At 44.4% G+C, this 24,846-nt stretch overlaps 2 protein-coding genes across 5 annotated transcripts in view; one reads left to right on the top strand and one right to left on the bottom strand.

Annotated features, from left to right (window-relative positions):
* Positions 1 to 24,234, top strand: part of PARPBP (PARP1 binding protein) — a 39,371-nt gene extending 15,137 nt beyond the window's left edge. The window contains exons 7-11 of one of the 2 annotated variants that reach the window (XM_077472198.1): positions 5,887 to 6,070; positions 8,460 to 8,635; positions 19,231 to 19,303; positions 21,687 to 21,846; positions 23,769 to 24,234. In XM_077472198.1, coding sequence (XP_077328324.1) covers positions 5,887 to 6,070; positions 8,460 to 8,635; positions 19,231 to 19,303; positions 21,687 to 21,846; positions 23,769 to 24,046 — 871 coding nt within the window. In that variant the 3' untranslated portion in view covers positions 24,047 to 24,234. The remainder of the gene's footprint in view (positions 1 to 5,886; positions 6,071 to 8,459; positions 8,636 to 19,230; positions 19,304 to 21,686; positions 21,847 to 23,768) is intronic. The other variant, XM_077472199.1, reaches the window with a different exon arrangement.
* The window catches only part of PMCH (pro-melanin concentrating hormone), a 64,362-nt gene continuing 63,693 nt past the window's right edge, over positions 24,178 to 24,846 (bottom strand). For all 3 annotated transcript variants that reach the window (XM_077472202.1, XM_077472203.1, XM_077472201.1), the window contains exon 5: positions 24,178 to 24,356. In XM_077472202.1, the coding sequence (XP_077328328.1) occupies positions 24,307 to 24,356 (50 nt within the window). In that variant the 3' untranslated portion in view covers positions 24,178 to 24,306. The remainder of the gene's footprint in view (positions 24,357 to 24,846) is intronic.

Raw genomic sequence — 24,846 nt, 5'->3', positions numbered from 1 at the left:
AGGTTGTTTTGGGGCCATAGCTTCTTTTTCCTCAGGTGTATTTCTTTATTCAGCTAGACATGTTGTGCCTCTTATGCCCTTCTTCCCATTGCTTGCTTCAAAACTTGGTGGTGGTAAACCCAGGACCTGGCATTCACGATATCTGGTCTCCCACAGAACATGGAAATGCAATAGAATGAGTGAATTTAAACTGATCGATACCTCTTTCTCATCAGTTAGAGCAGTCTTGTAACGTCTATCAGTGTCTGGTTAAAGCTTGTAGGAGGCGATTTTTTTTTTTTTTTTTTTTTTTTTTTTCTTTTTTCTTTTTTTTTTCATTCTGCTCTGACTGTCCTATGAGGCTGCAACACCCCTGACCCTCTGTCTAGACCAGCCTTTTTAACACGGAGGAACACGTGAAATAGTTCTCTGGTCTCAGAACCCCTTCTAAAGGCTAAAAATCTACAACTTGATGTGGTGGTCAGTGGGAAGAATGGTCCTTACATTGAGAAGAATTGACTCCTTACAGATAGCTAAAAAGATCAATGGTGTGAGTGGGAACTTGTCTGAGAGGCAGAAATTGCTCAATACTGAAGGAACCCCTAGCAACCTCTGGAACCCTGGTTGAGAATCACTGGTCTAGACAGTGCTGCCTGGCCCTGTGATGTTCACATGCACCCACCCCAAGAAGGAAATCTCTACCAATAGACACCAAACTGAGCATGTGCAGCTTGTCCTATAGATCCTGTTCTATCAGGGGATGGTTTTGGGACTGTGGCAGAAGGGGAGGAACAGAGGACAGAATCGAGCATCCTTTTTACATTTAGTTCCATAGTGAGGATAACCAGCATGCTTTACTGCATCTACAGACTGATTTTACTGTTGGTTTAGTAACACTGGGAGTAGAAAAGCTTGTTTATGGGGTGTCCCTGCAGCTTTTTCTTTTGCGTTGGTGCAATCAGTTGACGGTAGCTGCATGTAACTCATGGTTAACAATAGGGGGTCATGTACAGTTGAAGAAATAGATTTTATTTTGGCAAGTGAAAAATCTTGTTTTTCAGCTCAACAGAGTTTGGCTTTATAGGATAACTTTGTACGTTTTAAACATACATTCTCTTAAACTATGCTTCCAATATCGAATTTTTCCAGGCTTTGAACTTGTCACTTTGCCCTGCATTTAGAGTGTGCTTGGTCATATTTATATTTAATGCCCAGAGCAGTTTGTTAAAGTCAGTCAAAACTTTTTTATTTTTTGTTAATTTGTTGAGATTTCTTTTTATTTACTGCAATGGTGTACGTATTTCTAGTCATGGGGATTGAAGCTAATTCTCCTGAGTAGGCAAAGCTGCTCAATCTCCCAGCACTATTTGCAAAACTCAAAGGGTGGCCTGGAGAGGAAAGTTTGGATAGAATTCTGCTATTTGGTACTTTTTAAAAATGTCAGTACTAAAATTGCTTAAGGACCGCCTCCTGCACATATACGTCGGCAGAATGGCACGGCTGGGCACAATCACTTGTACGTGGCTCTAAGTGCCCAGCCGTGGGTCGGGAGCATGCTCCCAACCCGGTCCTGAGCTCCGTGGCCGTGGGACCAGTGCACCCGATTGCCGCCGGTGTTCCGCGATCGGGTTACAGAGCTGAAGAACGAGGAGAGGTCTGTGTAAACAGAACCTCTCCCCGTGCTTCCTACTGTGGCTGTCATTGATCATCTGTTCCCTGTTATAGGGAAAGACTATCAGTGATGTCACATGCCAGGCCACGCCCCCTAAAATAATAAAAAACACACATAACGTCACACAACCCCCCCCCCCCCCCCTCGCCCCCTAGTGGTTAACTCCTTCACTGCAAGTGTCATTTTACACAGGAATCGGTGCATTTAAATAACACTGATTGCTGTATAAATGACAATGGGCCCAAAAAATGTCCGATGTGTCTGCCATAATGTCGCAGTCACAATAAAAATCGCTGATCGCCACCATTACGTGTGTGTGTGTGTGTGTGTGTGTGTATATATATATATATGTATGTATATATCTATCCCTTATTATGTAACACTAACTTTTGCGCAAACCAATCAATTGCACTTCTTCTTCTTTTTTTTTTTTTTTTTTTTTTTTTCCCCAAAATTGTTGCTCTATTTTTGTTTGTTTATTGCGGAAAAAATAAACCACAGAGGTGAAAAAAAGACGCCATTTTTTGTTTGGGAGCCACGTCGCACGACCACACAATTGTCAGTTAAAGCAACGCAGTGTCGAACCACAAAAAGGGGCTTGGTCCTTTTGGCTACAAATTGGTCCGCGGCTTAAGTGGTTAAAGACACTGGAATCTCCCCCCCCCCCCCCCCCCCGCTCACAAGTGGCTTTTTCTTCCGAACGGTGCTACGACAAAACGTCCCCAGCCCGACAGGACGCCCACGGACAGTCAAAAACTTCCCTGGATCCGCAAGCCTGTGAATAAAAGTGCTGCCACATGGTTTGCCCCCACCCAGGTCTCGGGTGGGGGGGGACGCATTCAGGAGTTTGCAGCCCGGTGGTCCTCCCGGTTATCCAACCACTGGGTCTGCGATCTGATTTCCACAGGCTACAAGATAGTTCCTCTCTTGGCCGCCAAACAGATTCTTCCCCCTCCAGCGTACCCGTATCCCCGGGAGGCCCTGTTGGGGGCTGTAAGGGACTTGCTGAATCGAGGGGTGATTGTACCTGTTCCGGAGCCAGAACGCTTCCAGGGATTCTACTCAAATCTGTTTGTGGTTCCCGAGAAGGAAGGGGGTACATCCAATCTTGGACTTGCAAGCCCTCAATCACTTTGTAAAAGTGTAGAGATTCAGGATGGAATCAGTTCGCTCAGTAGTCTCTGCGATCCATCAAGGGGTCTCCCTGGTGTCCTTGGACATCCAGGATGCGTACCTACACATACCCATATGCTTTCGGCATCAAGTTTCTGCGTTTTGCAGTCAGAAGTCCATTACCAATTTGTGGCTCTTCGTTTTGGTCTGGCATCAGCCCCCTGAGTCTTTACCAAGGTATTGGCGTTGCTGCGACAATGCGGGATCGCGATTGTGGGCTACCTGGACGATCTCCTCCTGAGAGCATCTTCCACCTCAGAATTGGAGGATGTGGCGATCACCATGCAGACCCTGCAAGAATTTGGGTGGCTGTTGAACCTAAAGAAGTCGGTGATTGTGCCGACCCAGAGTCTGGAGTACCTAGGTTTGCTGTTGGACTCCAGGGAAGTGAGAGTTTTTCTCCCTTCAGACAAATTGCAGACTCTCAGGTCCGCGGTGAAACCGCTAATGAACCACAAGTGGTCATCTCTCCGCTTTTGCATGCGAGTACTGGGGCTCATGGTAGCCTCCTTCAAGGCAGTACCTTACGCCCAGTTCCACACCAGAGTACTGCAGAAGGAGATTTTGTTAAAATGGAACAAGTCTCAGTTGTCACTGGATCGACTGGTCCAGGTGAGCCAACCAGTCAGGGACACTCTGCTCTGGTGGTTGAGGTCCCCGGTGATTCAGTCCGGAAAATCGTTCTTTCCTCTGACATGGACGGTGGTCACTACGGACGCCAGTCTATCTGGCTGGGGTGGAGTGACGGGGGTTCAGTCGACTCGGGGCCTCTGGTCGACGGTAGAATCCGAGTTGCCGATCAATCTGCTTGAATTAAGAGCGATCAGGCTGTGTCTCCACACATGGTCGGTGAGTCTTCAAGGGTGTCCGATCAGGATTCAGTTGGACAGCGATACAGCAGTGGCATACATAAATCGCCAAGGGGAAGGTCACTCGCATACTTCGGTGGGCAGAGCGACACGTTCCGGCCCTGTCGGCCATTTACATCCCGGGTGTGGAAAACTGGCAGGCGGACTATCTGATGCCTGACCCAAGAGAATGGGCATTGCATCCGGAGACGTTCAGGCTGCTGTGCCTGAAGTGGGGAACACCAGATGTGGATCTATTGGCCTCCCATCTCAATCGGAAGGTGCAAAGATTCGTGTCCAGGATGAGAGATCTGTGGGCAGACGTGCTGGTGGCCCCGTGGGATCAGTATCAGCTGATCTACGCCTTTCCTCCACTGAAACTGTTGCCACGTCTGCTTCGCAGAGTTGAAGCCAAGGGGATCCCAGTGATACTGGTGGCCCCAGATTGGCCTCAGTGTCCCTGGTACACAGATCTGGTGGCAGACGCTCCCTAGTGACTGCCGTTGTGGGAGGACCTTCTGTCTCAAGGTCCTATTTTTATTTTATTTTTTCCATCCTGCTTTAATGGCATGGCTGTTGAGAGCCAGGTTGTTGAGGAACCGGTGTCTGTCGGACTTGGTGGATCCAACTATGTTGAGGGTATGGAAATCTTCTTCTAGTAAGATATACCATTGTACCTGGAAGGCTTACATCTCCATGTGTGAGGAGAATGGTTGGCATCCGTGTTCCTTTTTCCATAGCAAGGATCCTGCTGTTTCTTCAGCGAGGAGTAGACCAGAGATTGGCATTGAGCACCATCAAGGGGCAGATCTCAGCCCTGGCTTTTTATTTTTTCCAATGACCCCTGGCATTGCACTTCTTAGTGGGTACCTTTTTTTTTTTTTTTTTTTTTTTTTTTTTTTTTTTTTTTTTTTTTTTTTTTTTTTTTTTGTTCAGGGGTATGGCATGTAGTCCCTCCGGTGCGCCCACTGTTACACCCATGGGATTTGAACCTGGTGTTGTCGGCGCTTCAAAAACTGCCGTTTGAGAATATCAGGGAGAGTCCCCTGTTGACTCTTTCCCAGAAAGTGGTCTTTCTAGTGGCCATTACCTCGGCCAGGAGGGTTTCGGAATTGGTGGCCTTGTCTTGCAAGTCTCCTTATCTGGTCATCCACTGGGATAAGGTGGTGCTGCATCCGTAACCATCTTTTCTACCGACGGTTGTCTCGGCATTAAGGACATTGTATTACTATTGTTGTGTCCTAAGCCGAAGCACCCCAAAGAGGTGGCCCTTCACGCTCTCAACGTGGTTAGGGCTCTGAAGGTGTACTTGTCTGCCACGGCTCCCTTTCAGAAGTCAGACTCGCTGTTTGTTTGTTTCGGTGGCTGGTCCAAAGAAGGGTACGTCGGTCTCATCGGCCACCATTTCCAGGTGGATCAGACAGATTGAAGTACAAGCCTACGCCTTGAAGGGGCAGGTGCCCCCCTTTCAGGACGGCCCACTCTACAAGGGCAATCGGAATGTCTTGGGCCCTTCTGACACCAAGCATCGGTCACTCAGGTGTGTAAGGCGGTGACCTGGTTGTCTGTCCATACGTTTACCAGGTAGACATCGGTGCATCGGCTGATGCCGGTTTTGGCCGCAAAGTTTTGCAGGTCGGCCGTGTAGTTGCAATTGGATATGGAAGCTCTGTTTTTCGAGTAAAACCGCAGTACTGTTGTGTTTATGCACTGTTGCATTAGTTCTGCAACGTTGCGGTGTTGAGGATACCCGGTTATATGGTGGTGTTTTTCCACACACGTGTGTGTTGTGTGTTGTGTGTGTTTTTTTTTTTTTTTTTTTTTTTTTTTGTACTCGCCGTAAAATCCTTTTCTCTGTAATTCACCGACCAACACAGCACCTGCCCCTCCTTTTTTTTGCTTTAAGTTATACTGCTTGTTGACGTACTGAGTCTGCTAGGGCAGGCTGTGGGGGTTGTAGCCTAGGGACCGCCCTGGGCGGAACTGAAAGTTCTGAAGTGTTGTATTACAACTTTGCCTAGTATCTCCAGTGATGGGGCTGAAAACCCATTTAGTTACAGAGAGGAGCTGTGTTGTCGGTGAATTGCAGAGAAAAGGATTTTACGGCGAGTACAACTTTTTTTTTTTTTTTTTTTTTTTAATACAGTCCGTTTGGTTAATGTAGTAAATGCCTTCTTAAAATGATTATATTTGGGTCTTTCCTATGTCTTTCAGAACTGCATCAGAGCGGATTTTGTCAGCCATCAAGATGCATCTTATAAAGGGAAGAAGCAGTGAGGATCTGTTTAGTGAAGCTGTGATGGAGGTTGCACACAATTTGGATCTGAGAATTAAAAACCTTATTAATTTATCTAGTGAAGCGAAGCCTGAGAGCTCCACAGGCATCAGTCCAGCACGGGTAAGCTTTTTGATGCATTTTTCTTTATAATCCTTCATATAGACCTTTCATTCTCTTATTCTAGAACTGCTGAAATTCCAGGATGCCTCTGAAGGTATGTTGTGGTGTCTGGCACAAAACCGTTCGTAGCAGATCTTTTATGAAGTCCTGTAATTGGTGAGGTGGGGTCTCCATGGTTTGGACTTGATTTTTCCAACAGATGCTTGATCTGGAGAATTTCGAGTGCAATTCAACACCTCAAACTTGTGTTCATCAGACCTTGCTACCGTCTCCCATTGCTCTTGTGTTTCAGTTATGATACTCAAGTGCACATTTGTAGACACAGGTTTATATGAGCTTCTGGACCGGTCTGCGGCTATGCAGCCTTGTATGTAACAAATTGTGATGTGCTGTGTTCTGACGCCTTTCAACCCGAAACCAGCATTAAAGTGATTCTTAAGGCAAAAATCTAAAAAAATAAAATAAAGATATACTGCCTGGCTAATCTCAGTCCAGCCCTAGACATCTCAGGGGCAGTGCAAAAAAGAAATTAAACTCAGCGCTGCTTAGAGCTGCCCGATTCTGGATAAAATGAGAATCGCAATTAATCGACTGAAAATCGTTAGTTGCAGCCCTACTTAGAAGATGGATCACGATTCTCACGGTATAACATCATCTTTCACATTAAAACCCCAAAAATGGGGCTTACTTTAGTGTGTGTGTGTGTGTGTGTGTGTGTGTGTGTGTGTGTGTGTGTGTGTGTGTTTTTTTTTTTTTTTTTTTTCTCCTAAAAAAAATTGTGTTTGAAAGACCGCTGGGCAAATACAGTGTGACATAAAATATTGCAGCAATTGCCATTTTATTATCTAGGGTCTCTGCTAAAATAGGTTTTGGGGGGTTCCAAGTAATTTTCTAGCAAAAAATATTGATTTTTAACTTTAAGTGTCAGAAAAAGATTTAGACTTTAATTGGTTTAACTTCCTGTATTTACAGATTGTTAAAAACTTGTCAGACTGCCCAGATTTTTTTTTTCTTTACACGCTGAAGTTTTCTTTTTTAATTAAATTATTATATTTTTTTTTTTTTTTTGATCTAAGAAGGAAGGGTTAATTGCAATGTTTCATGTTAAAAACTTGGCAGACTGCCCATATAGTGGGGTGTAAATATTATTATTATTATTTTTTTTTTTTTAAGCAGTTATATGAGAGAATCGGCAAACTCTGCAATAGAGATCATCAGGGTGGGGGGGGGGGGGTTGAATCGAGATTATAATTTCTTTCCACTGTGCTGTAGCTTTGGTCAATTTGGGTGTCTCTGCAGCACTGGACCATCTTGCTGGCAGGTCCTTTTTTTTTTTTTTTTGCAAATCTGTTTATTGGAATTTCAGACAGTGAACAAGTAACCAAAAGCAAAACAAGACAGACAAAAACAAAAACAAAAACACATACATTGGTCACGATTAGTGTTACAGGCGTGACGTGTAAAGAGTTGCAATATAAGACAGTGCATTACATAAAAAAACATGTCGGAGAATTCAAGGCATCTCACCGGCCACAAAGAGCCGACTCCATGTGCAGTAGGATGACTCAGGACTAAACCATGCTACTCAGACATACAACATTTCCACTAGTGCATATTCCTATTCGGCAGGTCCTTTTTAATTCAGTTGCGCATACCCCCATGCCAGTGCTGTATGTCAACAGCCTTCTACCCCCTGGCTAAAAAAAAAAAAAAAAAATTAACATTTTAAAGCAGTATTTAAACTCGACACAAATAAATATATATATTGCATTTTAATGACTTGGATGTGGTGGCTGCATAGTTTTTTTTTTTCTTTTGTTCTCACCTGGTGAGCTAGCCAGTGACGCAACTCTAGAGGAATGAGGACAGCAGCGTTTTAATGTCTTGGCAGATTTAAATACACTAAATTATTGAAGCCAAACTCCAGCTCACACTTTATAATCAGTTACACCAAACAGGTGGGGTGCTTTTTTTTTTTTTTTTTTTTTTTTTTTTTTTTTAAGCGAGACCAAAAAAAAAATTTTAATTATAACTAACCCTGCCAGTGTGAAATGGTTTCTCATCCATGTAAACTGATACGTTCTGTTGGAGAGCTTGAGTTTTTTTTCTTTTAAAAACTAGTCTTGCTGGCTTAATCACCAGATGAAAATCGAGCCTAAAAAGAAAATGCTGCTATCACATCTTAATTGGTAAGTTGCAGTATAATTTGGCTCTGGGTTTAATATTTTTTAATATGTGGTATTTCATGCTTGGCCAGCTAAAAATGTATTATATTTCATTTCTAATGTAAAGAATCTGTACAAAACCAGTAAACATTTGCTTTAATAGAAAAAGACAAGGGGTTGTGTGTTTAAAGTATGATGGAATTGTTTGTTTTTTCTGTTTACAGCCTAGAATTCATGCAATCAACCGAGGCACAGCTTTATGTGGTAGGGAAACCATAAAAACATTGCTAGTCCTTCTGGATGAAGAAGCTGCCAATCCACCCAGCAAAAACAAAGCAGACTTATTATGTTCTGAAGGCGCCACCCTCTTTGGATCCATTTCTATTCTATCCCTTTTTAGGTATGTAGAGTTTTTTTGATAAGTACTTTCCTATAAACCGTATGAAGAGTTTCAAGCGGACGTCCGCCCACCCCTTGCAAAAATTAAGCCAGCTGCTGCACTTACTGCAGCTGCTGACTCTTTTTTTTACAATAGGACACTTGCCTGTCCTGGAGCGATGTCGCCTTTAGGCCGGTTCTCTACTGCGCATGCGTGAGGCACCGATGCGCTCTCCTACTGGCCTGGCGGCGGGAGAAGGAGGATGGAACCGAGCTGTGGGGGAGGAGGCAAATGAGTGGAAGTTCCACTTTTGGGTGGAACTCTGCTTTAACCCCTTTAGATCCACGCTGTAGTCGAATGACTGCTACAACGCGGACCTACTTTGCTGAGATGCTGTCAATAGATGTCCACCCCTTTGCACACTCCCAATGAGACTCGGGTGATCACAGATCATAAGATTAAGGCACCTGACCAACACGATATCTTAAATGTGACCTGCTAGGAGCTTTCTTAACACATTGTCTATGGGAATGAATCCTTTTTTTTTTTTTTTTTTTTTGAAACTTTCACGTTGCAGGAAAAGCAAATATATGACTTGGAGCTCCAGTAGCCCTGATTCACAATTATGAACATAAAAGAATAAAATGTGAACTCTAAAAAGGGAATGGGGGGGGGGGGGGGGGGGGGAGAGTATATTTACCCCTAAAACAAACGACATGAACTAATAATTCAAAGTGAAATGCAGATTACTTTCAGGAGTGGCAGCAACGTTGGGTACGTCATCGGTGATCTTGGGGCATGACAATAACAGATAGTGACCTATTTGTAATGTAAGATCTTGAATCGTCAAAGAGCTTAAAAGGCGTGGCATTTCTAAGGTGGTAGAAAGATGGAGGGATCTGAAGTTTTTTTACCTAGGGGTTTTAAGAAGTCTTGTGTTGGATATCAGACCGTGAATTTAAATGGGTGTGTAATATCCAGCAGCTACTTTTTTGGGTGAACGTGACCTACATATATTTACGCCATCTTGCAAAGGCTCGTGAAGTAGGATGGAAGTTTAGTACAATTATGTCCAGTCTCAGGGTTGAAGAGCGATAACATTAAGCGTTCCACAGCTGGAAGGCTGGGTAGTGTTGGTTTAATCCAATGGGACATGATTGTTCTAGGAGAGTCCATTGTGTAAGGTTGAGTGAGGATGATGACGGATTGTTGTGTAACCAGACCGCATTGATTTTGAAGATGTATGCTAGTCCGAGTTCCAATATGTAGTAATGGTTGGACATTTCCAGAGGTGGTGCAGTAATGACATTGTAGTGATCACACAAGCACAATGCCCTTGGTGGAGTCTGCCTTATTGGTGCGGCATCGGTTGTCCTCCTAAAGCACTATATCAATTATTGTTAAAGGTGATCAGTTTGAGGTCCACAGCAAGACCGTAGATAGGCTAGAATTTTCTGATAATAGAAGATGTGCGATGTGTGCAATGCAAATTCTCAGGTTTTGAGAAGGCTTGAATTCATCAGGTTTCTCCTGATACAGGGAGGTTATGTTGGCGAGTCCACAGGTGCAGCATAGGGTAAAGGTTTTATGCATGATTGATGGAAGGAACATGGTTGCCCTAAATCAGGGGTGTCCAAACTTTTTTCAAAGAGGGCCAGATTCGATGAAGTGAACATGTGTGAGGGCCGACCATTTTGCCTGACATTCTTTGAACCATTAAAATTCGGTCATTCGAGCACTCATACCTGGCCCAACAAAAATTCTTGTGCCTTTGTCGCGCTCGTTTGCCCGACACACAGACGCATGCTCTGTTCTTTAGGGGTACCGTTAAGTCTTAATGGTACCCCACACATTGGAAACATGGGGTGCTTTTGGTGCAGCGCAATTAACCACTTTCAGACCGGACCATTTTGCTGGTAAATGACCAGAGGTCTTTTTACACTTTGGCACTGCGCTGCTTTAACTGGTAATTGCGCGGTCATGCAATGTTGTACCCAAACAAAATTTGCGTCCTTTTCTTCCCACAAATAGAGCTTTCTTTTGATGGTATTTGATTGCCTCTGCGATTTTTATTTTTTGCGATATAAACGTAAAAAGACCGCAAATTTTGAAAAAAAATGATATTTTCTACTTTTTGTTATTAGAAAAATCCAATAAACTCAATTTTAGTCATACATTTAGGCCAAAATGTATTCAGCCACATGTCTTTGGTAAAAAAAAAGTCAATAATTGTATATTTATTGGTTTGCGCAAAAGTTGTCACATCTACAAACTAAGGTACGTTTTCTGGAATTTACGCAGCTTTTAGTTTACGACTGCCTATCTCATTTCTTGAGGTGCTAAAATGGCAGGGCAGTACAAAACCCCCCCAAATGACCCCATTTTGGAAAGTAGACCCCCTAAGGAAATTGATAAGAGGCATGTTGAGCCCATTGAATATTTTATTTTTTTGCCTCAAGCGATTGAATAATGACAAAAAAAAAAATTTTTTTTTTTTTACACAAAGTTGTCACTAAATGATATATTGCTCACACATGCTATGGGCGTATGTGAAATGACACCCCAAAATAAATTCTGCTGCTTCTCCTGAGTACGGGGATACCACATATGTGGGACTTTTTGGGAGCCTAGCCGCGTACGGGGCCCCGAAAACCAAGCACCGCCTTCAGGCTTTCTAAGGGCGTAATTTTTTGATTTCACTCCTCACTACCTATTACAGTTTTGAAGGCCATAAAATGCCAAGATGGCACAAACCCCCCCAAATGACCCCATTTTGGAAAGTAGACACCCCTAAATTTAGGGGTACACTAGTGAGACTAGGTAATAAATGGCGGGTGCCCTGAAACTATAAAAAAATAACTAACCAACCAGCGTCACCTGTAACAGTTATATGGTGATCACTGGTGAAAGGGTTAACTAGGGGGCAATTAGGGGGCTTTATGCGGTAGTATATGGGGGTCCCTGGCGCTATAAAAAGCTGCAGCGAACCTAAATACCTACCTGCCTAACTAGCGTCACCTGTGACACTAATACAGCGATCAGAAAAACGATCGCTTATTAGGCTGGGTTCACACTGGAGCGATGCGGGAACGCCACGAATGCGCGGCGGGTTCCCGCATCGCATGCCTCCCGGCGGCAGTTCACACTGCCCTATGCGAACTGCTGGGAGTGTCAGTGAAATGTTACTGACACCCCCAGATCAGTTCGCATATCGCAGTGCGATCTGCAAACTCGGATCGCATGGTGTGAACACCCATGCGATCCGATTCTGCTGCGGGCCAAAAAAAGGGTCCCGTGCGAATTTGCGGCGGGTGCGGCGAATGGCTGAACTCGAATCGCACAGAGATCGGATGTGATTTGCACTGCAGTGCGGTGCGGTGCGAATCACATCCGTTCTCATAAACCGCTGCAATGTGAACCCAGCCTTAGTGACACTGGCGACGGGGGGTGATCACGGGGTTAAACCTTTATTGGGGGGGTTAGGGGGGTACCTTAGAACTAAAGGGGGCTAACCCTAACTGCCCTAACAGTTATTAGTCACAAATGACACCCGCCGGGTGATCAGGGGGTTAAACCTTTATTAGGTAATAAATGGCGGGTGCCCTGAAACTATAAAAAAATAACTAACCAACCAGCGTCACCTGTAACAGTTATATGGTGATCACTGGTGAAAGGGTTAACTAGGGGGCAATCAGGGGGCTTTATGCGGTAGTATATGGGGGTCCCTGGCGCTATAAAAAGCTGCGGCGAACCTAAATACCTACCTGCCTAACTAGCGTCACCTGTGACACTAATACGGCGATCAGAAAAATGATCGCTTATTAGGCTGGGTTCACACTGGAGCGATGCGGAAACGCCGCGAATCCGCGGCGGGTTCCCGCATCGCATGCCTCCCGGCGGCAGTTCACACTGCCCTATGCGAACTGCTGGGAGTGTCAGTGAAATGTTACTGACACCCCCAGATCAGTTCGCATATCGCAGTGCGATCTGCAAACTCGGATCGCATGGTGTGAACACCCATGCGATCCGATTCTGCTGCGGGCCAAAAAAAGGGTCCCGTGCGAATTTGCGGCGGGTGCGGCGGGTGTGGCGGGTGCGGCGAATGGCTGAACTCGAATCGCACAGAGATCGGATGTGATTTGCACTGCAGTGCGGTGCGAATCACATTCGTTCTCATAAACCGCTGCAATGTGAACCCAGCCTTAGTGACACTGGCGACGGGGGGTGATCACGGGGTTAAACCTTTATTGGGGGGGTTAGGGGGGTACATTAGAACTAAAGGGGGCTAACTCTAACTGCCCTAACAGTCATTACAGTCACAAATGACACCAATGCAAAAAAAAAAAAAAAATGACATTGGTGTCACTGTGACTGGGGGGCAGGGGTAATTGGGGGGGTGATCGGGGGGTAAAGGGGGGGTGTGAGTGTGCCTGGCATGTTCTACTGTGTGTGTGAGTGTTGGTGCAACTTACTGATCCGCTCTCCTCCGTGTCGGAACGAAAAATACCGACACGGAGGAGAGAATACATCACTTCCTCTCCTGTGTTTACATTACAGGAGAGGAAGTGATGTCACCGGGGATTTCTATTAGTCGGGAGCGATCGCGAGGGGGTGGCCATGAATGAATGGCCGTCCCCTCGTCCGGGATCGCTCCCGTACGAATACCGACCGCCGCAGGCACCGGGCGGGGGCCCGATCGGGCCCCCGACCCGCGGGAGGCAAGGGACGTACATGTATGTCCTTATGCCTGCCCTGCCATTGTACCGACGTACATCGGCGTGCGGCGGTCGGCAACTGGTTAAAAAAAAAAAAAAGCTCTGGGACTTCTTTCCCTGCATTTTTGTGGGTATGGAAGCCCATTGAAATGCATGGGCTGCCCTACACACAGCATGCAGCCATGCAGATGTGAGCCAAGGGCTTATTGGAGGGGCAGTAAAACTACATGGTTGAGCTGTTTTTACCACCCCCAACTTCTCCCCCTTTAGCTGCAGAGGGAGCAGCTGGGGGTGTACACATGCTGTGGCTGCAGCTGGAGGTATGCTCAGGGTGAATGGGCCTGCACTGCAACTACCCCGCAAATGTGTGGACTGCACAGTTGCGGTATAGTGATGCTACATTTACGGGCTTAAAACAGGTGGTGAGGAGGCAACATAATGCCTCTTTACCACCTTTCAAATGCCTCTAAAAAGCGATCTGTATATGGATTGCTTTTCAGAGGAGCAGCAATCCTGGCTGCTATCACACACACAAGCACCACAAAAGCAGTTCTGATGGTACAAGAATGGGGGGGGGGGGGGTCTGGATTAAAAGTAACACACATGCATACACATACACACAGACATACACACATACAGACACATGCATATACTTACATACATACAGACACATGCACACACGTACATACATACATACATACAGACATACACGCACATACATACAGACATACATACATACACACACACACACACACACACACATACATGCACACAGATACATACAGACACACATACAGACACACATACATGCACACACATACAGACAGACATACACGCACATACATACAGACACACATGCACATACGCATACATACAGACATACATGGAAACACACACACATGCAATCATACATGCACAGACACACACACACACATGCGCGCACACACACACACACAGACACACATGCACATACAGACACACATACACAGACAGACATGCACACACACACACATATAGACACACATGCACACACATACATACAGACATGCACACACATGCACAGACACACATACATACAGACACACATACATACAGATACACATGCACACACACACATACATACATACAGACACACATGCACACACATGCATACAAACAGACATGCGCACACACACACATACAGACAGACATGCGCACACACACACATACAGACAGACATGCGCACACACACATACAGACACACATGCACATACATACAGACACACATGCACATACATACAGACACACATGCACATACATACAGACACACATGCACATACATACAGACACACATGCACATACATACAGACACACATGCACATACATACAGACACACATGCACATACATACAGACACACATGCACATACATACAGACACACATGCACATACATACAGACACACATGCACATACATACAGACACACATGCACACATATACATACAGACACACATGTACACATATACATACAGACACACATGTACACATATACATACAGACACACATGTACACATACAGACACACATGCACACACATACATACATACAGACACACATGCACACATACAGACACACATGCACACACATACATACAGACACACATGCACACACATACATACATACAGACACACATGCACACACATACATACATACAGACACACATGCACACACACACATACACATAAATGAAGCCTTTTTAAAACGAATCTAGCTTGTAGTACAGTACCTTTCCATTCCATTTCCTCATTCAGCCGGGTACTGCACTGTAGGGGGAAGCAGAGAGCACAGCACACTCCTCTGCACTTTACTTTCACTTTTGAAGCCGACGGAGCTTCACACAGTGCCGGGGATCGGCTCATTTGACAGCCCTGATCCCGCAGCACACCAGGCGGGCCGTTCAAAACCGGACTGCGGGCCGCGATTGGCCCGCGGGCCGGACTTTGGACATGCCTGCCCTAAATGGTTATACAGTGGTGTGAAAAAGTGTTTGCCCCCTTCCTCATTTCCTGTTCCTTTGCATGTTTGTCACACTTAAGTGTTTCGGAACATCAAACCAATTTAAACAATAGTCAAGGACAACACAAGTAAACACAAAATGCAATTTGTAAATGAGGGTGTTTATTATTAAAGGTGAAAAAAAATCCAAACCATCATGGCCCTGTGTGAAAAAGTGATTGCCCCCTAAACCTAATAACTGGTTGGGCCACCCTTAGCAGCAACAACTGCAACCAAGCGTTTGCGATAACGTGCAATGAGGCTTTTACAGCGTCCTGGAGGAATTTTGGCCCACTCATCTTTGCAGAATTGTCCTAATTCAGTTACATTAGAGGGTTTTCGAGCATGAACGGCCTTTTTAAGGTCATACCACAACATCTCAATAGGATTCAGGTCAGGACTTTGGCTAGGCCACTCCAAAGTCTTCATTTTGTTTTTCTTCAGCCATTCGGTGGTGGACTTGCTGGTGTGTTTAGGATCATTGTCCTGCTGCAGAACCCAAGTTCGTTTCAGCTTGAGTACACGAACAGATGGTCGGACATTCTCCTTCAGGATCTCTTGGTAGACAGCAGAATTCATAGTTCCTTTTATCACGGCAAGTCTTCCAGGTCCTGAAGCAGCAAAACAGCCCCAGACCATCACACTACCACCACCATATTTTACTGTTGGTATAATGTTCTTTTTATGAAATGCAGTGTTCCTTCTACGCCAGATATACTTGGACACACACCTTCCAAAGAGTTCCACTTTTGTCTCATCGGTCCACAGAATGTTGTCCCAAAAGTCTTGGGGATCATCAAGATGTGTTGTGGAGAAATTGAGATGAGCTTTGATGTTCTTTTTGCTCAGCAGTGGTTTTCTCCTTGGAACTCTGCCATGCAGGCCATTTTTGCCCAGTCTTTTCCTGATGGTGGAGGCATGAACGCTGACCTTAACTGAGGCAAGTGAGGCCTGCAGTTCCTTGGACGTTGTTGTGGGGTCTTTTGTGACCTCTTGGATGAGTCGTCGCTGCGCTCTTGGGGTAATTTTGGGCGGCCGGCCACTCCTGGGAAGGTTCACCACTGTTCCATGTCTTCGCCATTTGTGGATAATGGCTCTCACTGTGGTTCGCTGGATTCCCAAAGCTTTGGAAATGGCTTTATAACCCTTTCCAGACTGATAGATCTCAATTACTTTCTTTCTCAATTGTTCCTGAATTTCTTTGGGTCTCTGCATGATGTGTAGCTTTTAAGGATCTTCTGGTGGACCTTACTGTGTCAAGCAGCTCCTATTTAAGTGATGCCTTGATTGTGAACAGGTGTGGCAATAATCAGGCCTGGGTGTGGCTAGAGAAATTGAATTCAGGTGTGGACAACCACAGTTATAGTATGTTTTAACAAGGGGGCAATCACTTTTTCACACAGGGCCATGATGGTTTGGATTTTTTTTCACCTTTAATAATAAACACCTTCATTTACAAATTGCATTTTGTGTTTACTTGTGTTGTCCTTGACTATTGTTTAAATTGGTTTGATGTTCCGAAACACTTAAGTGTGACAAACATGCAAAGGAACAGGAAATGAGGAAGGGGGCAAACACTTTTTCACACCACTGTATGGCGGGATATACTCAAGGGTAGCCCCAGCAGTCTCTGAGCTTCTCTCCACGCAGTAATTGTCTTTGATAAGAACCCTTGTTTTAAGGTGGGGTGGTGGAGCTCAAATATTTGAATGTGAGGTGGAGACGTCAGAGCGCTCGATTATGTTAGGCTCTGAGAAAGTTAGTTGTTGTTGGCTAACGAAACTTGTTGGCACGTTCTTGATGACGGAGGGGTTGTAGCACTAATACAGTGTATTGTGGCGATGGAACAGCTGAGAGCTTGCTGCAGGCAGGGATGACACTGGATCCAACACCTAGATCAGAAAGGATGGGTGGAGGTATGAGTAGACGGATGTGGGCAAGAGTATTTTGCATTGCAACCATTCAGTTGACCTTTCTGATTAGCTGTGGACTGACAAAACCAATTCCCCCTGCTGTGTTCCTCCCTCCCCATGCTACTTGTGATGGATCAGTGAACTTTTATAGGAGTATTAAACTTTAAAAAAAAAAAAAAAACAAAAAAAAAAAAAAAAGCAAGAAGTTTACTGATTTCCGCAGGTATGATAACGATGGAGCATGCAGTGTTTGTTTTTGTTTTTTGTTTTTTAAGGCAGAAAGGTGGGTAGGTCACCTAGGGCCTGAGCAGTTTGACCAATGGTTTTCCTACCTTGTTGCCAAACCTGTGAAAATGTAAGATGTTTTAGCTGCTTCTTGATGTTCTGCCCACATGCCAAAACTGCATTTGGACTTTTGCCAGGTTTGTACATTCTCGGGGGTGCGGTTTAAAGACGTTTGTGTGCTAAGCATTAAGCATCGCTGGCCTGCATGTATTGTTGCCGAGAGTATTTCTTAAATCCGGTAGTGTGTGAAATTTTTTCCCCTTAAATGCTTTACCTGCTTACCAGAAAAGGTTTGGGTCTGTAATGTGCTCCCTGTTTGTCAAAGCATAGTCCTCCCCAGGCTTCATATAGCCTATGAAGGAAATCCTCATTATCTGGCAGATGCAGCGGGGAGGCAAAGACTTAATCGATACATGAAAAGAATTGTGAGGGTGTGAAAAGGTAAAATCCCAGTTCATTGGGTGCGTTTGTTGCTATAAATCTACAAAAAGTATGAAGTGATGGTTTGGGCTAAGAGTGGTAAGCAGTTGGGGAATTTTTGCTTTTCGCAGCCTACAAGATTGAACACTGTAATGTCTTCATTGAAGGACTGCGCCAAAGTTAAAATCTCCACCTACTAGATGAAGAGTGTCGGGGCACCCAATATCCAGGATAACATGTCTTGGAAAAAAGAGTGTGAGTTAGAGTTAGGAGCATATGTTGGTGATAGCTATGTCTTTAGCACCTATTGTCCTTTTGCATCCGGTCAAATCAATCCGTACATCTCTAATAGTATGCCTCCACCTTTCTTTATTTTTTCATTTTTCTCCTCTGAAGCAATATAACCACTCCATCTTTGCGAGATACTGCTGGAGAGCCATAAACATTGCTTAACCCATAGTTTTACAAAGATTGGTTAAGTTGTCTGCAGATAGGCGAGTCTCTTGGAGAGCCACATCCATCCGCAAATGCTTTAAGTGCATGTCAATCCTTAGACACTTATTTGGGAAGAGAAGCCCTTTAACATTCCATTCCCATTGGTCTGAGGAGCCATTTGAGAGAGAGAGAGAGAGAGGGATATCTCCCTTAGAGGTGAAGAGCTGCGGGGGAGGGTAGAAATAGGGATGAAGGGAAGGGGGTCCACTTAAAGCTGGGTTAGGAGACAGGCTCAGACTAGAAAGCATGGATCGCATGCTATCAATTGTGCAGCCTTTTTGCTATACAACATGTTGGTGGGAAGAGTCCCTCAAAACGAGTTTGGAAAAGTTACAAGCTTAACTGTTTTGACCTAACCCACCTCCCCATTTTCACATGTCCTATTAGCATCCAAAGCCTTTCAACAAGCAAGAAGGGTACTCTTCTCTCCAGTGTCCCCCCTCTTCTTGCCTTTTTAAACTGGGCCCGACCATAGGGTCTTCCCATGTGAACAGGCCTGGTATACCTATAAAGGAGACTTCAAGGTTCTGTGGCATCTGCAGCTCAATTTGAAGTTCCGCTGTTCATACCATACTTTGTTTTATATTCTATGGTAACCTGAGAGTTAGCGTTCAATAGTGAAGAGAACAGGAGAATATTTGGATGTAGGGAAATTACCCGGGAGTTTACCCTAATACAGCTTTAATGCAGTCTTTTTATTTCCTTTAATAAAATCATCTATTTAATTTGTTCGTATATTTTGGTTTTGAATTCCTAGGACACCTGAACAGTGTAATGAATCTTCTCTCGGCCAGCGTGTCCAGAAGTGCATTAACAAAGACAAACCTAAGGTATTGAGCAAATGCAAAACCTTGTGTGCTGTCTCTTATCTGTCTAATCCTACCAGATAATGTGTTCTTGCAAAATATAAAGATTATATTCTAATATATAAATTTGCCACTACAGTAGCAAAGAATCCTTGTATTTATCGGAAATGGTTTGCAGAATATGTAACTTTAAAGAGGAAGTGACTCCTGGTGGGTTTTACTTTTTATTTCCCAGGAAGCGTGGGGGGGGGGGGGGGGGTAGAATTATGAGGTTAGAGGTGTGTGTGTGTGTGTGTTTGTTTTTCTTTTTTCTTTTTTCTTTTTTGGGCTTGGCTCCAGTAAAGTAAACTTTTAGGGTATCGGCAAACAGACATTTTGGACCATTTCATGCTCCCAACTTTGTCGGAACAGTTTGGGGGGGGGGGGGGGGGGGGGGAAGAGTGGAGGCACATGACTAGCCTGCACAGAGCCCACTCCAATTCAACCCAAAGGTGTACCACCAGATTGGGGTCAGGAAACTGCGAGCCAGGCTATTTCGTCCATATCTGTGCCTAACCTCACAAATATGCTTCTGGAAGAATGGTCAAACATTCCCATAGATCAGGGATATGCAATTAGCGGACCTCCAGCTGTTGCAGAACTAGAATTCCCACGAGGCATAGCAAGACTTAGAGCCACAAGCATGTCAGCCAGAGGCATGATGGGACTTGTAGTTTAGCAACAGCTGGAGGTCCACTTATTGCATATCAATGCCATAGATGCACTCCTAAACCTTGTGGAAAACCTTCCCAGAAGAGTTGAAGCTGTTTTAGCTGCAAAGGGTGGGCCAACTCAATATTGAACCATACAGACTAAGACTGGGGTGCCATTTAAAGTTTGTGTGTGTAAAGGCAGGTGTCCTGATACTTTTCGTAATATAGTGTATTGCAAATTAAACATTATATGGAAAATTATTGATGCCCTTTAACCTCCCTGGCGGTATGATGATTTTAGGTGCTGAAAGCGGTACCATTGTTTTGCATGGAAATTTGGCGTTTTATATTGTAGTCCTGTAATTCTTAGGAATAACTCGCTTAAATCCAAACCAGAGTCTAGTCTAACTTCCCGGGTATGATAAACTATAAATAATTATACCAAATAATATAACAATAATAAAAAAATTCAATAATGTAATTGCATCAAAAACACTGAAATTTGCTCAGTTGCAGAATTGTCACCGTAATTACTTTTCGGTATTTGACGGTCACAAATCGCTATTGCTCAATTCTGCGAGTGATTCTAATTTATTATCGCTTTTTTCTAGCTGGTCTAAAACCTCTTTTGATGTAAACTGACAGTTTTGGTTGCTATGGACAATCCCCCAGTTTCCAGGCATAAAGAACAGTTTTTTTTATAATATAAAACTGCATACAGGACACTGGACAGAACACTAGTGACAAAGGGGATGTGAAATAATTACACTCAGCAATGTAATCTGTAAGATTACATTATACTGTATGTAATGTGTTTCACTTTTTTGAATTTGGCGCCGTTCTCTGTCGCAACGCTTGCAGGGAACGGAGCTCCGCTCCGTGATGGATCGAGTGGAGGACAGCTCGCTCGTACAGCGAGGTGACATCGCTGGATCCAGGGGACAAGGTAAGTAAACTCTTCCTGGATTCAGCCATGCGGTCCCAAGTCTAGCTCGGTGTTACCGCTAATGGTACTAAATTATCACCCCGAGCCAGGCTCTGGAATACCACCGGGGGGGGGGGGGGGGGGTGGTGTGTAACTTCATCTCTCATGTATACTCTTTTGATCAGTTTTAGTGAGGGGGACTCATGTCTGTTACTTTCCAGTGATGAGCGGGTGCCTTGTCTTGTTACAAAGCAAGGCACTCTTTACCATGTCTGTGTGGGGGTTGTGTGTGTGTGTGTTTGTTTTTTTTTGTTTTTTTGCAGTTCACTGCAACCCACCTGAAGGCAGTGTTGCTGTGTGAACAGGGCACAAACATTTTTGTATTCTGTGCCCCTGCAGTGACTGGTGTTTTTGATCACATGAAAAAGAATGCCCCTCACTGTGTAAGACTTTTTTTTTTTTTTTTTTTTTTTTTTTTTTTTGTGTGCTTGTCGAACGATCGTGACTGGGCAGTTCTATGAAAGTGAGTATAATTTGGGTGGGATGGCGTCAGAGAACCCCTGTCACTTTACCCTTAATGGGGAAAGCGATGGGACCTCCTTGGCGTAATTGGCATGTTGACACAAGTTACTAGACCACAAAAATATAGGTTTTTGCAGTGTGGGGGATTTTCATATTTATATTTTTTCATAATTGCTTTCTTTGTGTGTGTCTTGTTTGTGTGTGTGTATATATATATATATAATTTTTTTTTTTTTTTTTTTAATTTATTTTTCCCTCCCCACTTCAGCTGAAGCAGAACTTGATTAAATCTCAGTTTTCCTGCACTTACAAAGAAACCTCAGCAAGTCAGCCCAAGACTGGTTTTCCTAGTATGAGCCAGGTTCCAACTTGCATCCATCCAGCTCCAAAATTTGTTCCAGTACTTTGTTTTGATGAAGAACCAATAGGTATTGATTATGCAGTATTACATCTTTCTCACACACAATGTGGTGGAACTATTTTGTAAAAAGCGCAAACTACTGTAATTGAACGGGTATCTTGGAGTGTGTGTGTGTGTGTGTGTGTGTGTCTTGTTTGTGTTTTTTATTTTTTTTTTTTATTTTTTTTTTTTAACCAGAAGACAGCATCTTTGTTTCTCTTTAAGTTGCCTAGTCTACACCTTTTTCTATATGGAAACAATGTGTACTTGGTGTAAGCATGTGGGGGAAGACTCAAAGTTTTGGGTCTTTAACCACTTGCTTACTGGGCACTTAAACCCCCCTCAGTCCCAGACCAATTTTCAGCTTTCAGCGCTGATGCACTTTGAGTGACAATTACGCGGTCATACAACACTGTACCCAAATGAAATTTTTATCATTTTTTTTCCCACAAATAGAGCTTTCTTTTGGTGGTATTTAGTTACAGCTCGGAGTTTTATTTTTTGCTAAACAAACAAAAAAAAAAAAAAAAAAAAAAAAAATCATGTTTTAATAGTTTGTTATAAAATTTTGCAAACGGGTCACTTTTCTCCTTCATTGAAGTGCGCTGATTAGGCGGCACTGATAGGCTGCATTGGTGGGCACTGATGGGCTGCATTGGTGGGCACTGATGGGCTGCATTGGTGGGCACTGATGGGCTGCATTGGTGGGCACTGATGGGCTGCATTGGTGGGCACTGATGGGCTGCATTGGTGGGCACTGATGGGCTGCACTGGTGGGCACTGATGGGCTGCACTGGTGGGCACTGATGGGCTGCACTGGTGGGCACTGATGGGCTGCACTGGTGGGCACTGATGGGCTGCACTGGTGGGCACTGATGGGCTGCACTGGTGGGCACTGATGGGCTGCACTGGTGGGCACTGATGGGCTGCACTGGTGGGCACTGATGGGCTGCACTGGTGGGCACTGATGGGCTGCACTGGTGGGCTGCACTGGTGGGCACTGATGGGCTGCACTGGTGGGCACTGATGGGCTGCACTGGTGGGCACTGATGGGCTGCACTGGTGGGCACTGATGGGCTGCACTGGTGGGCACTGATAGGCATAGTTAAGGCGGCACTAATAGGCACAGATAAGGCGGCACAGATGGGCACTGATAGGTACCACAGATAGATGGGACTGGGCACTGATAGGTGGCTCTGATAGGTGGCACTGCTGGGCGGCACTGCTGGGCACTGATGGGCGGCACTGGGGTGCAGCACCTTTGAGGCAGATTTTGGGTGGCACTGTGGGCACTGCTGGGTGGCACTATGGGCACTGCTGGGTGGCACTGACAGGGGGGCACTTACTTTATTTCAGGATGGCACTGCGGGTGGCAGGTGGGCACTGGCAGGGGGCAGGTGTCCGCTTGAATTGCTGGCCGTGATCGGGACTGATGTCCCGAACACGGCCGCCGGCGATCGGCTTTTTTTTTTTTCTCCTCGCGCTGTCAGCGCGAGGAGGAATACTAGCCGATTACCGGCTCCGTTTTATCACATGATTAGCTGTCATTGGCTGACAGCTGATCACGTGATAAGGGGTCGGGATCGACCCCTTACACGGATCGGTGATCAGGCGAGTCTCACGGACTCGCCGATCACAGAGCGCGCCGCGCGCGCCCCTCAGGGGGCGCGCAGGCTGCTCGTAACCAGGACGACGTCAATAGACGTAGTCCCGGCAATCTAGGTCCGCGCTAATGCCGTCATTCGGCAATAGCGCGGTACCCAAGTGGTTAAAGATCAGAAACGCATGTGTGATTAGTGCTTGTTGACTTTCACCAACCTAAGGAAACCTGTCACTCTTGCAGTAATGGGCAGAGAAGATGGCTAGTTTTTAGAAGAAATAAAGTAGATTTCTACTGCTTAATTTGGACTTATAATAATAATAATATTAATAATTTTTTTTTACCTGCAGGCGATATAAGCAAGAAAACTTTTGGCATACGTTCCGGTAATATTGACTCTGGTAATAAAGATGTGAAAGGAAAACCCAGTAAACCGTCAGTACAAAAGAGCTCAAAGAGAAAGCAAGTGGACACTGATGAGAACCAACGAAACTTTGAAGATGAACCTCCACAAAAGAAACTTGCTAGATCAACAAAAACGAAAGAAAAGGCAGCTAGCAGTAAAGCTGTAGCCAAGAACAAGCAAATTGTGGGACAAGCTAAGTTAACAAGCTTTTTCCGGGTGTAGTTTTTGTATAGTTTGAAATGGTTTATATACATAACTATTTAGCTGTTTACTTGTTAAATTTGTTTTGTGGCTTTTTTTTATTTATTTTTCTTTATTGCGTTTTATCATGTTTGTTTTCAGAAAATGACATGTTTTTTTATATTGCACTGATCACTTTATTTACATTTAATAAATGTACATAAAATTCACTTTTTCCTGTACGTTAATTTTATTCATGTGTCCAGTGGTAGATGTCCTTTCATCGGTTATCCTTGTTCATCTCATATCTGCCAGCATGGTCTATAGACTCTTCCAAGCATACACCTGAGCACTAAAGAGAACAAAATAATCAGTGTCTCCTGTATTTATCTTTTTAAACTGGAAGCAAAACAAATGTCACTCAAAGGGGAGCATCGCCTGAAATGTTACAATGTAGTTATTTGAATAAGTAGACAGTCTTCCCAGCTTACTTGTTCTAAAATCTCATGGATAATCAAGTTTATCAGAAGATCCATAGTTAAAATGAACCTGTGCCCAGATAATTTTCATCAGTATTTCATTATTCGTAAAGTAGTAAAAAAAAAAAAAAAACAGCCCTAATCTGAAAATGATTTTCTTTACAATGCTTATAAATGTTTACAACGCAAGCCTTTAAACTCTTAAGCCTCATACACACGTTCAGATTTTCGGCATGGAATTGTGTGGTGACAGACTGTTGGCCTAAAATTTGATTGTTGGTACACTCTATCAGACAATTTGTTCAACTTTCTGCCAACAAATTTTGGGTGGTAGGCTAGTAAATTTTTGTCAGACAATGATCT

This window comes from Lithobates pipiens, unplaced genomic scaffold, assembly GCF_037356315.1.
Source record: "Lithobates pipiens isolate NorthernLeopardFrog02 unplaced genomic scaffold, aLitPip1_a1.2 Scaffold_8, whole genome shotgun sequence".
NCBI classification, from domain to species: domain Eukaryota; kingdom Metazoa; phylum Chordata; class Amphibia; order Anura; family Ranidae; genus Lithobates; species Lithobates pipiens.
Note: the sequence above shows the minus strand (reverse complement) of the source record. Positions and strands in the feature narration are given on the sequence as shown.